The sequence below is a fragment of the Pistacia vera genome, unplaced genomic scaffold (assembly GCF_008641045.1).
Source record: "Pistacia vera cultivar Batoury unplaced genomic scaffold, PisVer_v2 Contig283, whole genome shotgun sequence".
Taxonomy (NCBI): domain Eukaryota; kingdom Viridiplantae; phylum Streptophyta; class Magnoliopsida; order Sapindales; family Anacardiaceae; genus Pistacia; species Pistacia vera.
The window spans coordinates 104,085-119,036 of record NW_022196094.1 but is presented as its reverse complement, the minus strand read 5'-3'; the positions used below and the strand labels follow the sequence as shown (position 1 = coordinate 119,036).

The 14,952-nt window shown below is 34.6% G+C and overlaps 3 protein-coding genes across 28 annotated transcripts in view; all 3 read left to right on the top strand.

The window, feature by feature from the left end:
• The window catches only part of LOC116134115 (putative disease resistance protein RGA3), a 76,697-nt gene extending 71,282 nt beyond the window's left edge, over positions 1–5,415 (top strand). For all 25 annotated transcript variants that reach the window (XM_031419784.1, XM_031419793.1, XM_031419785.1 and 22 more), the window contains 3 exons: positions 1,714–4,467; positions 4,589–4,822; positions 4,934–5,415. In XM_031419784.1, coding sequence (XP_031275644.1) covers positions 2,354–4,453 — 2,100 coding nt within the window. In that variant the 5' untranslated portion in view covers positions 1,714–2,353 and the 3' untranslated portion in view covers positions 4,454–4,467; positions 4,589–4,822; positions 4,934–5,415. The remainder of the gene's footprint in view (positions 1–1,713; positions 4,468–4,588; positions 4,823–4,933) is intronic.
• Positions 5,416–7,860: 2,445 nt separating this feature from the next.
• LOC116134118 (scarecrow-like protein 3) lies at positions 7,861–9,988 on the top strand. 2 transcript variants are annotated; one of them, XM_031419809.1, is made up of 2 exons: positions 7,861–8,105; positions 8,274–9,988. In XM_031419809.1, exon 2 carries the CDS (start codon positions 8,276–8,278, stop codon positions 9,686–9,688), a length of 1,413 nt encoding a protein of 470 aa, XP_031275669.1. In that variant the 5' UTR covers positions 7,861–8,105; positions 8,274–8,275; the 3' UTR covers positions 9,689–9,988. The 2 variants fall into 2 exon arrangements, with proteins under 2 accessions (XP_031275669.1, XP_031275668.1); XM_031419808.1 differs by having other exon boundaries at positions 7,861–9,988.
• A 1,023-nt stretch (positions 9,989–11,011) lies between these two features.
• On the top strand, positions 11,012–12,328 carry LOC116134119. Its single transcript, XM_031419810.1, has 2 exons — positions 11,012–11,436; positions 12,264–12,328. The coding sequence occupies exons 1-2, from the start codon at positions 11,106–11,108 to the stop codon at positions 12,284–12,286; spliced, it is 354 nt and encodes a 117-aa protein (XP_031275670.1). The 5' UTR covers positions 11,012–11,105; the 3' UTR covers positions 12,287–12,328.
• The last annotated feature ends 2,624 nt before the right edge of the window (positions 12,329–14,952 follow it).

The following is a 14,952-nucleotide window of genomic DNA, read 5'->3' as shown; positions in this document are numbered from 1 at the left end:
ATAATTTTAATGTGATTAGAAGTGTTGGGAAGTCTGAAGAGTACAAAGTACCTCATTTGTTGGCGTGTTTGATTATGGTCGAGTTGAGGATAATAACACTTTAGTATGCATGTTGTGTGAGAGTAGGAAACAAAAAGATATTTATGGTTTTTATGTGATTAGGAGTGTAAAAAGAGTGTGCGAGTACAAAGTACCACCTTTATTGATGTATCTGAGATATGTATGATTCTGATGCAGTGATCCTGTTATTTACTTTAATATGTAGAGTTGATTTACTAGTTCAATGGCTTCCTATATATGCTGAGAATCCACAATTTCTGTTACTCATCAAAGAGAATGTACTCAAGGGAAAAACAGTAAAGGACCATTTTTTATAGTTCAAGGGCAGAATCTTCATTGAGGCACTTCTAGCAAGAAGAAACTTTTGCCTGATGAAACAAGTGCTGAGTCTTCTGGTTTTCACATTTCCTTGGTGAGCTAGCATCTGAGCTATATTACTATCTCCTACTTTCTTCTTTAATTAGCATCATCACTGTCATTTGTAATATTAATGCTTGCATCTTCATGTCACAGTGTGGTTTAGCGTCAAATGATCACGGAATGATGAATCAATAGAGAGAAGGAATTCGAACGTAACGGAACAAGCATGCTAAATTGGGAAATGTAATCAATGAAAGTGGTGACTAGTACCAAGATATAAAGCAGCTTATTGGTTGAGAGAGATCAAAGTTTTCATGTATTTTCAGTTGTTCAATTGGGATAGAATTTTATAGGGTATTGGTTTTACATATCTTTTTGAAAGACTTCTTCTGTTAATATGTATTTGCTTTTAGAGGCTTGTAATTTTTTTTTTGTTTCTTCGTGTGACAAAAGCCTTATTATACAAGTAAATATAGTTGAGGAAGCATTTGCCTGCAAATATTGTAAATATTGGAATATATTTTCCATCTTCCTTTCCTTAACAGTTTCCCTTCTTTCTTCTTTTATTTCTCACTTGTTCCCCCAAAATTCCAAATTATGTTCTTTTTGCTCTTGATTGAGGGTTCTATAATAGAATACTTGACTATTGTATTTGTAACACCTGTTTTTTTCTCATAAAAAGAAGCTATTGTTAGTTGTTTGTAATTTTGGGTTTGGAAAAAGCTGATTCTATAATCTATTTGTTTTTCAAAATATAAGACCAATTATTATGTTGCTTCATTTGGTCACAAGACCAGAGTCTTTACAGACAAGAAATCTCAAAGACATTTATTTGTTTTTATATGGTCAAAATAATCAATAAACCCCTTACATGCATTTCAAAGTGAAAGAGATCCCATGCTTGGCTATCAGTAATTGGCCTGAAATGAACCGCGTCTCACCGATGAAGGGTAAAAGATTTGGGTCCCATATATGGATAAAATCCTTCATAATTTAAATTAATAATATACATTTACAACTTCTGCTTTATATACTACGACACAACTATCCATAAAACCAAACAAAAGCTGAGGTAAGGTGCGTGCCAACCAAGCCAACATCAATTTTACATATGTTTTATTAAATTATTGGTGTCGTTGTTTTGTTTGTTTGTTTCCGGACTTCTTCTATATGCAGGATAAGAAATGAATGGATGTGGAAAGTTTCACAACTATATCTCTTGCTCTTTCTTCTTACAATTATTCACCTTCTCTGATCATGGCTGAAGCTATTATTTCCGCTGTCTTGGAGGAGCTGACTTCAATCATTGCCCAAGGGATACAACAGGAGGCGAGGCTAGTTGTTGGTGTCGACAAAGAAGTCAAAAGGCTTAGGAGCAATCTTGAAGCTATTCAAACTGTGCTCCTTGATGCAGAGGAAAGACAACTGAAGGAAAGACATGTTAGACTTTGGTTAGATCAGCTCAAGGACACGTCTTATGACATTGAAGATGTGTTGGCTGAGTGGCACTATGCCTTGTTAAAACAGCAAATTGAGGGGGTTGAAAACAACCTTGTTCCTTCTAAGAAGGTATGTTTCTCCTTTTCCTGCTCTTGCTTTTCAATCAAACAAGTTAGGTTACGTCATGATATTGCGATCAAGATAAAGGAAGTAAATGAAAATTTAGATGTGATTGCGAAACAAAAAGATATGTATAATTTTAATGTGATTAGAAGTGTTGGGAAGTCCGAACGAGTACAAAGTATCTCATTTGTTGATGTGTCTGAGATATATGGTCGAATTGAGGATAAGAATACTTTAGTACGCATGTTGTGTGAGAGTAGTGAACAGCACCCCATATCATCTCTATCATAGGGATGGGGGGAATCGGCAAGACAACTCTTGCTCAATTTGCTTCAAAGAAAATCAGGTGATAAAGAACTTTGATAAAGTAATGTGGGTGTGTGTGTCAAATCCTTTTGATGAATACAGGATATCCAAAGCAATCATTGAGGCTCTAGAAGGTTGTACTTCGAATTTGGTTGAATTGGAATCGCTTTTTCAGCGTATTAGTGAATCTATTGCTGGAAAGAAATTTTTGCTTATCTTGGATGATGTGTGGTCAGATGACTACAAAAAATGGAAACCATTATATCATTGTTTAAAGAATAGCCTTCGTGGAAGTAAAATTTTGATAACTACACGTAAGGAATCAGTAGCATGTATGATGGAATCAATTGACAGTATTGTTGTCAAAGAATTGCCCGATGAAGAATGTTGGTTGTTGTTTAGGCAATTAGCATTTTTTGGTAGGTCTCAAGAGGAGTCTGAACATCTAGAAGAGACCGGCAAGCAAATTTTAAACAAGTGCAAGGGTTTGCCTCTTGCTGCAAAGACTATTGGTAGTCTTTTGCGCTTTAAAAAAACTAGAGAAAAGTGGCAACATATCTTAGATAGTGATTTGTGGAAACTTGAAGAGTGTGAAAAAGATATTTTTGGTCCCCTACTATTGAGTTATAATGATTTGCCATTCAAGATAAAACGATGTTTCATATATTGTGCTATCTTTCCGAAGGACCATAGCATAAGAAAAGATTATTTGATTAAATTATGGATGGCTCAAGATTATCTCAAAGAAGGAGATAAAGTAATGGAGATAGTTGGTCAAGAGTATTTTGACTACTTAGCATCACGTTCATTCTTCCAAGAGTTTGAAAAAGACCATCACAATAATATCATTAAATGTAAGATGCACGATTTAGTATATGACTTTGCTCAATTCCTGAGTAAGAATGAATGTCTCCACATAGGAGTTAATGGTCTTAAAGAGCCAAACATTAACTCTTATCACGAGCAAGTTTGTCACTTGATGATAACACTTGATGAAGGGGTTCCATTTCTTGATTCAATTGGCACTCTCAAAAGGCTGCGTAGTTTTTTACGTAATCCTGAAGATTTCAAGACTTCATTGCCTCCTAATACCGTACCAAAACTATTTGATGAATTGACATGTTTAAAGGCATTAAGTATTGGTGGATGTTGGCGTCAATTTGGAAAAAATATTGACGACATTCCAAAGGAAATAGGAAAATTGATACATTTGAGATATCTTGATTTAAAAATGCTAGAAATGAGAAAACTTCCTGAAGAATTATGTGGACTATATAATTTGCAAACTTTAGACATTAGTTATTGTACAAAATTGGAAGAACTACCTCAAGGGATTGAAAACTTAATAAACCTAAGGCATCTAGAAAATCATGGGGTCTGGTCATTAAGATACATGCCAATAAGAATTCAAAAACTAAATCGCCTCCGGACATTAAGGTCAGTCGTTGTGAGTGCAGTTGGTGGTAATGATGGCAAAGCATGCAGCCTTGAAGATTTGAAAAACATTAACCTATATGGAGATGATTTGGAGATAAACAAGGTGGGAAATGTATCAAATGTGGATGAGGCTAGAAGATTAGAGCTCAAGAATCGGAAAAACCTCCTTCATTTGGTTCTGAATTTCAGAAAAGATGAAGGAGAGAGGACGAATGAGGATGATGAAGCACTTCTTGAAATCTTACAACCACCATTAAATTTGGAGAGGTTATGGCTAGAAAATTACATAGGCAATGCTATTATGTCCAACTGGATGATGTCCTTAACCAAGCTCAGGGACTTACTACTCTATGAATGCATAAACTGCAATCATTTGCCTCCTTTTGGAAAATTGCCATCCCTTGAATCTCTGAAAATAAGGTTTATGAGCAGTTTGAAAAGAGTGAGTAATGAATTTTTGGGAATAGGAAGTGATGGCACATCTTCATCATTTATCTTTTTCCCAAAATTGAAACATATTGAGTTTTCCAACATAGATGACTGGGAAGAGTGGGATTATGAGATTCCAAGAAATGAAGAAGAAGAAGATGATATTACAATCATGCCATCTCTGGTTTCCTTGCAAATTGATAACTGCTTCAAATTGATGGCATTACCAAACCACCTTGTCCAGAATACAACATTGGTAAAAGGTATTCGGCGTTGTCCTTTCCTAGGCTACCCTTGAAGCTAAAATAAGAGGTATTTTTTTTCTTATTCTTTTAATCAATCCATTTATTCAATCCAATTTCTGATTAAATTTCAATCACTCCACCTTTTTTTTTTTTTTTTTTTTTTTTTTTTTTTTTTTTTTTTTTTGAAGAGATTTCTGATGCAACTAAATTGCATTCTGCCTCCATCTGTTTGGTACACTCGAGTATACACTTCCACATAATCGTCGCCGGTCCATTATTACCAAGTCATTTTTGAGAAGAGGAGAAGATCATGCTGTCATTACTGCTTTAGCTGGAGACAATCTCATGACGGTCAGATCTTGTTTATTCGTTGAAAAACAGTCCTCCTTCTGTTTCCATTAACCGGGTGAAGGATTTTCAAGGTTAATTAGATCAGTTAAAACAGAGCAATTTAAATTTCTATTATTGACCAGCAAAGGAAATTATCATATGTCATTTTGCTTTTTCTAACTGTTAGATCATTCTCTTGTCAGGGAGGTTCTCCATTTCCATCTTTGAGGACTCATTCGTGGTGAGCCAAGTTTCCTATGTAGATTTACACATTGGTTCTCTTTGAGATTTTGAAACTAATCATCAAATTCCCTCGGCAGAACTGATTTTGTAATTGGGACTATCGGTAACAAGAGTTCATAATTTCTGTCACTGATCACCGGAGAAAATACTCTAGGGAAAAGCAATGGCCGAAACTACACCAAGCCACTTGAAACAAAAAGCAAATCCGCTTGATGAAACAAGTGTTGAATCCTTTTGTTTCATCATATGAATTAGGTGATCTAGAGAGACTATCTCATGTAAGTTTTTCTTGTGAAAATAGTGACTCGTAATAAGAGATAAAGCGAGTCTGGTGGAGATCATATTTACTCTGGTACGAGAGTATGAAAGCGGTGAAATTTTAGTCACTCAAGATTAGACCTCTCTACCAAGTGGATTATTTTTCATAAAAGGAAGTATATATTATTGCATAATCATCCCACTATATCCAAGTTGTTTATATATTATTGGTTTGATAATTAACAGTAGTTTAGGTTTAGTTATATATTAAACTATACATTATTAAATCATATTAATTTAATAATTATTACCAACCAATAACGTCACATAACAACAATGTATAGTACAACCCATTAAAATAAAATAAACCAAAAACTACAAGGAACTAAATTGAAATAAAATGGCATGTAGCAGAAGCAGCTGTCAAAATATACAAGCTTACACAATAAAAAATTAAACTTGCTCAGTGCAAATTCAGTGAACCAATTTTAGTTCATGACAGCTCTATGGCTTACATATTCATTTCGGTATTTATTTGTCACATTTCAGAAGTGATCATTAATTATTCACATTTCGAAGGGGGATGGTCATGCAAGTAGAAATCCATTAAAATCCATAAAAAGGGTACGCAACAACTCACATGCCGAATCAAATAGCCCAAAAATAGATGCCAACATAATGGTGACAAGTGACGGAAAAATAGGGTTCCATTCCTAAGAGCAAACCTAAGAAGAGATTTTTTTTGTGTGAAAAAAAATATCATTTTCAAACATAAATAGATTTTTTTTTTTTTTTAGATGACTAAGGTGTCCGAGCTAGCTTATATGTACCTCAACTAATCCTTGGAACCCTGAAGTTAACGGGTTGGGTAAACCTCCAATGCCACCCCTAATAGCAACTGATGTGAATTAAACTCAAGATCTTTTAGGTAATACCCTAAGAGTCCCCGAGGGTGGTTAATAGATGTTGATGTCAAATAACATATTTCTAGTATTCTATGTTATGCTCATATTACAAATGGTATAATTCAATTCATTATAAATTTTTACTTCCAATATTACTTATTAATTACTAAAATATTACTTTCAATATTGCTTTAAAATAAATATACATGTGACACTGTATTATTTGACAAGAAAATATTACTTATAAATTACTAAAATCTAACATTTTTCCTTGAAACTCAAGAAATCAAATTTTTTTTTTTCCTTAAAGAAAAATTTAGAAGCCTCAAAATATGAGAGATCTCTTCATTGACACGTTTCAAAGTGTTGTCTCTTTTAAAATATTCTCAAACCAATGATAGTAAATTTTATCTAATTTGTTAAAATAGATAACACAAAAGTTTTTTTTATTTTTTTTATTTTTTTTATTTGTGCATTTAATTCCCAAACCATTTTAAATTTTTTTTTTTTTTTTAATATTAACCATTCTTGGGGTTTCATAAAAAAAAATATATCTCTTGTTTTATAATTAAATTTTTTATTTTCTATCGACGTTAATATGTACCTTAAGACATATGTAAAAAGATGGATTGATATTTTTCCACAAATAAATGCAAAGAGATGCCATCATCCATCCTGCTTTTGGAAGTTAGCTCAACCTCTCGGTGCATTTGTCGTTAATAGCGAAGATAAAACCAATTGAATAGTCATAATGGGTTTGAATGAGAAGAAAAAAACAAAAACCAAAATTTGGAGGCACTTTTGAGGAGGGGGTTTATTGCAATGACCACAACTTTAAACAAAACCCCACTAGGAAACAAAAACTGAGGGCATTGTTTGTCTTTGTTAGGGCATGTTTGGATTGTAGTCGGCGTTGGGAATATTAAAAAGCACTTGTTAGGCCAGCTGATTCCCTATCCACCTTATGTCAAGACAAAACCCATTAAAGTGGAACCCCCTTTTGTTTTGAAAGACCAAAATTTAAAGTGAGGATGAGACAAAAGTTTTAGAGATAGAAACTACCATAGAATTACATTTTCATCCTTATGATTTTGGGTGACCTCATCAAAGACACTTGTTTCAAATACTAGCGTTTTGGTCATTTGACTTGACAGAACTTCGATTGAACGTTAGTTGGCTGTTAACTAATTTGAAATAGTTTCTCTTAAGTTTATCAAATAAATACGTTACACACTAGTGTGTGAGTTGTGTACTACATTTTTCATTATTTTTGAAAAGGGTAGTTTTGACATTTTAGTATAATTTTCAAGTCAATAGCTTTGATGGTTAATTGAATTGGAAATTTTATTGAAATGACAAAAATACCCCTCTAAAATATAATGAAAATCGCATCAGAAAAATGATACTAATGTAAGTCGAACAATTTCCTTTAAAATAATTAAGCAAGTGCATTTCACACTAGTGGTATTTTGTATAATTAATACATGTTTCATTATCTTTGTAAGGTTGATTTAGTCATTTTCAAATATTTTCAAGTTAACAGTCAATCTTATAAGTCAATTAGTCAAAGCACCAAAATGATAATATTTGAAATAAGTGTCCTCAAATGTGTAGACTAATATTACAGGGACGACACGTAATCGTTGCAGAAACTGCAGAAAAGAAAGAATGGCTCAACGTCTCATAAAATTCCATATTCCATTAATGCAGCCAAAACGACAAGAAATTACAAGACGACAAAGCCACCTCTCACGCATTGTCGACACTCAACAACGTTGCCATGAATGAAACAAAACTCTTTTTCCTTCAAACGACTCTCTCCTTTTCTTCTCTCACATAGAAAATTACAAAGAACATAGAAAACCCAGAAGAGGTTTGTTTCAGTCAAGTTGAACCCGCCAGCCCGCCTGCAATTCTTGAAATTCCCGTGAGAATTTTTTTGTGGGTTTTTGCTCAATTACAAAACCCAGTAAGCTATCTCTTGCTCTTGCTGAATTTGATCTCAATTTGTGAAATTTCTGTTACCCTTTTTTGGGTATTAGCTTGTCTCTTGTTGTTTGATTTTAGCTTGATTTTGTTTCTGTATCTTGTGACCTGTGTTTTGTGGTTCAATTTTGTTTTAATTGTTTGGTTATAGCAATGGTTCAGGATGATGGATCATCTTCTGTAACATCATCCTCTCCACTTCAGTTTTTTTCAATGATGTCACCTAGTTTAGGGTCACCATATCCATGGCTTAGAGAACTCAAGTCTGAGGAGAGGGGTTTGTATTTGATTCATTTGTTGATTACTTGTGCAAATCATGTGGCCTCTGGTAGTCTTGAGAATGCAAATATTGCCCTTGAGCAAATATCGATGCTGGCTTCACCTGATGGCGATACGATGCAACGAATCGCTGCCTATTTCGCGGAGGCTCTTGCTCATAGAATCCTTAAGGCTTGGCCTGGTCTTCACAGGGCGCTTAATTCAACTAGGATTAGTTTGGTTTCCGAAGAAATTCTCATTCGGAGACTGTTTTTCGAGATGTTTCCGTTCTTGAAAGTGGCCTATGTGCTCACAAACCAGGCTATAATTGAAGCCATGGAAGGGGAAAAGATGGTTCATATTATTGATCTTAATGCTGCAGAGCCTGCTCAGTGGATTGCACTTCTTCAAGCTTTGAGTACAAGGCCGGAGGGGCCACCTCATTTGAGAATTACAGGGATTCATCCGCAGAAGGAGGTGTTGGATCAAATGGCGCATAGATTGACAGACGAAGCAGAGAAATTAGATATACCATTTCAATTCAATTCGGTTGTTAGCAAACTAGAGAATCTTGATGTTGAAAAATTGCGAGTTAAAACTGGGGAGGCTCTGGCTATCAGTTCAGTTCTTCAACTGCATTCACTTTTGGCAACCGATGATGAAGTCGTGCAGAAGAGATCCTCATTAGCATCAAGAAATGCAAATGGTATTCATTTGCAAAGAGCACTCCAAATGAGCCAAAACACATTAGGCGAGTTGCTTGAGAGAGATCTGGCGAACGGGTATAGCCCGAGTCCTGATTCAGCCTCATCATCGCCGCTGTCTCCAAATGCCTCGGTAAAGATGGATAGCTTCCTCAACTCTCTGTGGGGTCTATCACCAAAAATCATGGTGGTAACAGAGCAAGACTCAAACCATAACGGTTCCTCTGTCATGGAGAGGCTCTTGGAAGCTCTGTACTCTTATGCAGCCTTGTTTGATTGCTTAGAGTCCACTGTGCCAAGAACATCATTGGAGAGACTAAAGGTGGAGAAGATGTTATTCGGAGAGGAAATTAAAAAAATTATAGCATGTGAGGGATCCGAAAGGAAGGAAAGACACGAGAAACTCGAAAAGTGGATTCAACGTCTAGACTTGGCATGCTTCGGAAATGTGCCTTTGAGCTACTGCGGCATGTTGCAGGCAAGAAGATTACTGCAGAGCTATAATTGCGACGGGTACAGAATCAAAGAAGAAAACAGATGTGTGCTAATTTGCTGGCAAGATCGACCTCTATTTTCAGTATCAGCTTGGAGATGTAGGAAGTAAGGATTCAAATTAATAGTCACTTGAATGTTTTTAGTTGTTGATGCTTTTTTTTCTTTCCCATGAAATGATTTTGTATGCACAGTCTTACCTAAAGTTAATTTGTTTAATTCTTCCCATTTACATCATCTAAGGGAACTCAATTCTGATCTTTGGTGTGTGTATAGATAGGCTTAAATCTCATATTTCATTTAGCTTGTATGATCCTGTAACTCTCTCTCTCTCTCTCTCTCTCTCTCTCTGTGTTCATTGTGGAAACTCTGTTTATGTGTAACTTTATTAGTAAAATGATTGGCTTCTTTATTGGATTAAACTCAGAAACCTCCATACTTCTTATCTTCACCGGTGCCCGGCGCCAAATTTATTTCACTCCATTTGATCTTCTGTGTGGTATAGTTGTCACATTGCTTGAATTCTTTATGCATAATGCAATGTAGAGAAGAATTTTCTCAGTAAAATTTAAATTAAATTAAATAAATAAAGGGGGAAGGTATAGCTGCCTCTTTATCAGTAACATTCAACCACTCCCTTCTATCTTTATGGTAACAACTAGTGGGCACTGGACCTATTTTACACCTACATTACTTTTCACAAATCAACCAACCATTTGCTCTCCAACCAAACCTCATTTAAATTAAAGTTGAAGGATTTCAAATAGGTGATACCCGTGCCCGTCGTATATCTGGATGGGCTTGTTTAAAGGTATGGCCCAGTCATCCCAACCCAGCCCAAGTTCATCGTTTATAATTAATTAAACAATAAAATACTCATATTCAAGAGGCAAGACATTGAACTACCCAAAGACCCCACTAATTAATTATTTAATATCACATTAATTTTTTACTATTGATATAATTTACTCGTACAGAAAAAAGTAATATTTAAAAAAAAAAATTACCAACTAATTTAGTTAGAACAATAAATGTAAAGAGCAATTTCAGGCATAGATTTAGCCCTACCCTTTGTTTTTTTCTCAAATATTGTCTTAATTTGACCCTAAGTGGATAAAGATTCTAAGGCTGAATATTTTGACACCCAATTTTAATATAAAAAAACTTCTCCCTGTGGTTTCGAAAACAATCATATTATCCCCATTTTTTTGAATTCAAGCGTGAAAGTTTAACAGTTTAAGGGTAATTTTGTCAATATATCTCACATATATAACGTTATGAATTGACAATATTGCTCTTTTCCTAGTTTAAACACCTTAAATTAAAAGAACGGAAATAATTTTGGATGTTTCCAAAAGTAAGTAACAACATTGTAATTTCACAATAGATCAGGGGTGAAATTGTTATTCAGACTGAAGTTCAGTTACAATAATACAAATAATAAAGTGAATAAATCAAAAATTAAATAAACACAAAAATCACTTTCCATTAAGACCAACTTCCATTGTCATCAAGACAACCCATCAGCCATGGCTACTCCTTCTCTGAAACTAACCCTACTCACCATCTTCACAATCCTCCTCGTAAAAGGCTTCAGCAGTGAGGAGCACGAGCAGCAGCAGCGTCCATGCGGGAGTGTCGACGGCCTCGCCGTCTTGCTTGGATGCCAGAATTTCCTTCTGAAGGACGGGCCGAAAGTCCCTCCATCGGGTGATTGCTGCAAGGCTGTAGAAGAGATTGGGATGAACTGCACCTGCAAGATTATTACTAAAGATATTGAAGCCATCCTCAGCATGGAGAAGCTTGTTTTTGTGGCTCAATCCTGCGGCCAACCTCTTGCTCCTGGAACTCAATGTGGAAGTAAGACTTTATAATATTTTATATATACTGTATATATATGAAAAGAGTAAATAGGTGGATTGAAATCTAGAAACATTAATACATTTATTGTCAGAACAAAAGACCAAACGAAATTAATGATTTCTTTTAGTAGGGTCACTATCCCCCACTCACCACTTACTGTGTTCATTCTTGGTTACAGTTACCATCTAATATTAAAAGATAAATTTCCAATCTAATTTTTTTCTTCGATTATGAATTTTTGTCCTCGAATTTTAACTTAAAATGAAAATAATGGTGAATAATGATTTCTCTTATCAGGTTTTTGAGATAACATTTTTGTCTATGTTATCAGTTTTCTTTCGTATGATTAAACCTATTTACTTCTAATCCCTTAAATTAAACATTAAAAGTTAGAACTTGAATAAAATAGTGATAAGAGGAGGGAAATTGTTATTTCTAATAGGGGTTTTGAATTGTTTTGAATTGATGTAAGGTATGAAAAGTAAAACGTTGATGGAAATTAGCTGGCATTGCCTTTTGAAATCTTATCACTTTCATTTGAAGCCTTTTGAAATCTTATCACCTTCATTTGAAATAGAAGCAAATTTATAGTATCATATTAGTGGAGTAGGAACACTGTGCTAGAGTCATGGAGTTGGTACACTGTGCTAGAAGCACAAAAAATATGCTCTAAAAAAAATTGTATTTTAAAAAATTATTAAATACTCTCTTAAATTATAAAATATTCACCAATCTTATAGATTATTGAGCATATTATAAAAGAAATTCATATTAGTTGTGTTCATTTTTTGGCACTAATATTTTGAAACTGATATTTGTTTCAGGCTATACAGTTCCACCAGCATGAAATTTTCTTCGGGGAAGCTAATGGGGGGCACTTACAAATAACTCAATGAAATACATCTTTATTTTAATTATGTAAATCTTCATCTTCCATTAAGTTTATTTTTAATGGAGAAATAATAGTAATAATAATAAAGTGCATTTTTATTATTTAATCATATGGTGATTGCTTGAATCTGTTTCTCTTATATTACTGTCAAACTAAGCGTTTCTCTTATATTACTGTCAAATTAAGCTAACTAATGCTTCTGATAAATCATTATTAGAAGATTAATTACTATTGCCACTGTTATTAATATATAAAAAATAACTTAGTAGCAATATATTAATTATATCTTCTCAACCTGTAATGTTTATGCATCAAGACATAAATCCACATATATATGTCATATATATATGTCCAAACTTGTCCAAACATCGTAACAACCCCACTAACCTGTCCAAACACAATGATAAAGTAGATTTGGATAAAACTCACTCTCAAAAGCTAACTCTAGAGAGAAGGGAGCTCAAAACCACAGATATATACGTCATAACAATCCACCAACTTAACGACGTACGACAAATACAACTTTTAACATAATCACTTAAGGAGTCAAACTATAAAATTAATTACTTCTTCTAATCATATTTTACAATTTGGGTTATATTAGTTTCTACAAAACAAATAATTTGATAGAGTTTGGGATAGGATCTATTTATATAAGGAACAGAGACCTCTAAGAACAAGAGACATAGAGATTAATTTAACAAATTATCTATTGATAACCACAATCTAGATTTAGGCTATTATATAGCTTTACACTTGACTTCAAGTGACTTCCAAAAGGACTCTGATGCTTAATTCAAATATTCTATCATAATTATAAAAAGATAATAAGATAATCTTAATTATATCATAATAAGATAATAACATAATTATAAATGGATAATAAGATAATCCTAATTCTATCCTAAATATCTTAATTATAAAAGATAATAATAAAAGACTTAACATAGTTATCTTAATTCTAAAATAATCCTAACATTGCCTTCCCCTTTAGTTCAAACTTGTCCTCAAGGTTGCAAGGTACTGCACCACAAGAAATCATTTGGTGCAAATGAGGTCCAAAGCAATAAAGAGACGACAAAAGTTCGACCAGGTTCAAAAATCAGCACAGTAAAGAAGTCATTTATTCCCTTGTCGTGAGCCAACACAATGCCTAGCAACGACACCAGAGTGAGATCGAAACTTGTGGGATGCTTGGTGAGGGCCGTCGACAGTGGTGGAGGATTGTTGTTATTATGACTGAGAGGGACCAAGGGCAGGTCAATCGTAGACTAGTGGTCAGCGACAACTATGACATAATCGGCAAAATGGTCGATGAGGCCCACTTGAGAAATGATTTTCGATTTCGAGGAGAAAGTCGTGAGTTGCGGATCCATGTCATCAAAACGTAGCACCTCCAATTGGAAAGGTTTAGAAGGTGGCGTAGACTCAAAAGAATGCGAAATTGAGTCGAGCGGGTGTAACAGACCGCCTGGCTTTGACACCCTAATTGGCCCCGCCACGGAATTCACATAACTCCCTACGTGGCAGGTACTGTCCCCCCCACCATGCTTCCTAATTGACTCTAGCCCCTTGGTCTTGGGTTCGAGTGACTTTTTATTGTCACGCCCGTGGCCTCACACAGGAGTTCCTCGCGGTGCCCACACAGGTACGTGACTCACTAGGTACTGTCTCCCCCCCCTTAAGGGATTTCTTTCGCCTTTCCCACCCCGCAGGCGTGACAGCGGGAGAGGGCCATCGCCACTCACATCATTGTCCCCCATGAGCTCTTTTCGTCATTGTCCTTGTTCTAGCTTGGTGTCAATGGTAGTTTCTTTTAGTGTAATAACCGTTAAAAGACCCTCTAGGGAGTCAAGTTTGGCCTCTTGGGCGTCTAGCCTAACCTCATGTTGAGAGACAAGATCTTTTAGAGCCTTTAGGCGAGAAAGGTTGGCCATGGAAAGGGAACATGAGCACCAATGATAAGGCTTGGGATATGATCTATTTATATGAGGAACATGGACCTTTAAGAAAAGAGATAGAGAGATTAATTGATAAATTGTTCATTGATAACCACAATCTAGATTTAAGCTATTATATAGCTTTACACTTGACTTCAAATGACTCCCAAAAGTACTCTAATGTCTAATTCAAATATTCTATCATAATTATAAAAAGATAATAAGATAATCCTAATTCTATCATAATAAGATAATAACATAATTATAAAAGACTTAACATAATTATCTTTATTCTAAAATAATCCTAACATAATTTTTACTAGTAGAACTTTGGTTTAATTTATTTAAATCAAATAAAAAGAAAAAAGAAAGAAGGAAAATGGTTACAACAATCCTTCTTATTAAGTATGGTTTAATGAATTACTTCTAATTATATTTTGCTTTTTTTGGGTTGATTTTGTTCAAGTTTGATCAGTGCGAACCAAAATTTCTATCTTTTAACAAATAAAATTGCCAGATTTAGTAAGCAAAAGAGAACAACATGCTACTCTGTCCACATTTAGAAGTGTAAATAGGTATTAAAAAATGGTCGAAACAATACAGAAACATAGAATCAAATGCCTAGTGCTTGAGTAAGCAGACAGAAGGATTACAAGTAGCTAATGGTCATGGCAATGGACC

Bases quoted from the DNA above. Each gene is read 5' to 3' on its own strand.
- LOC116134118 (XM_031419809.1), top strand. From the start codon at position 8,276: ATGGTTCAGGATGATGGATCATCTTCTGTAACATCATCCTCTCCACTT.
- LOC116134119 (XM_031419810.1), top strand. From the start codon at position 11,106: ATGGCTACTCCTTCTCTGAAACTAACCCTACTCACCATCTTCACAATC. The intron at 11,437-12,263 runs GTAAGACTTTAT...TATTTGTTTCAG, and splicing joins TCCTGGAACTCAATGTGGAA to GCTATACAGTTCCACCAGCA.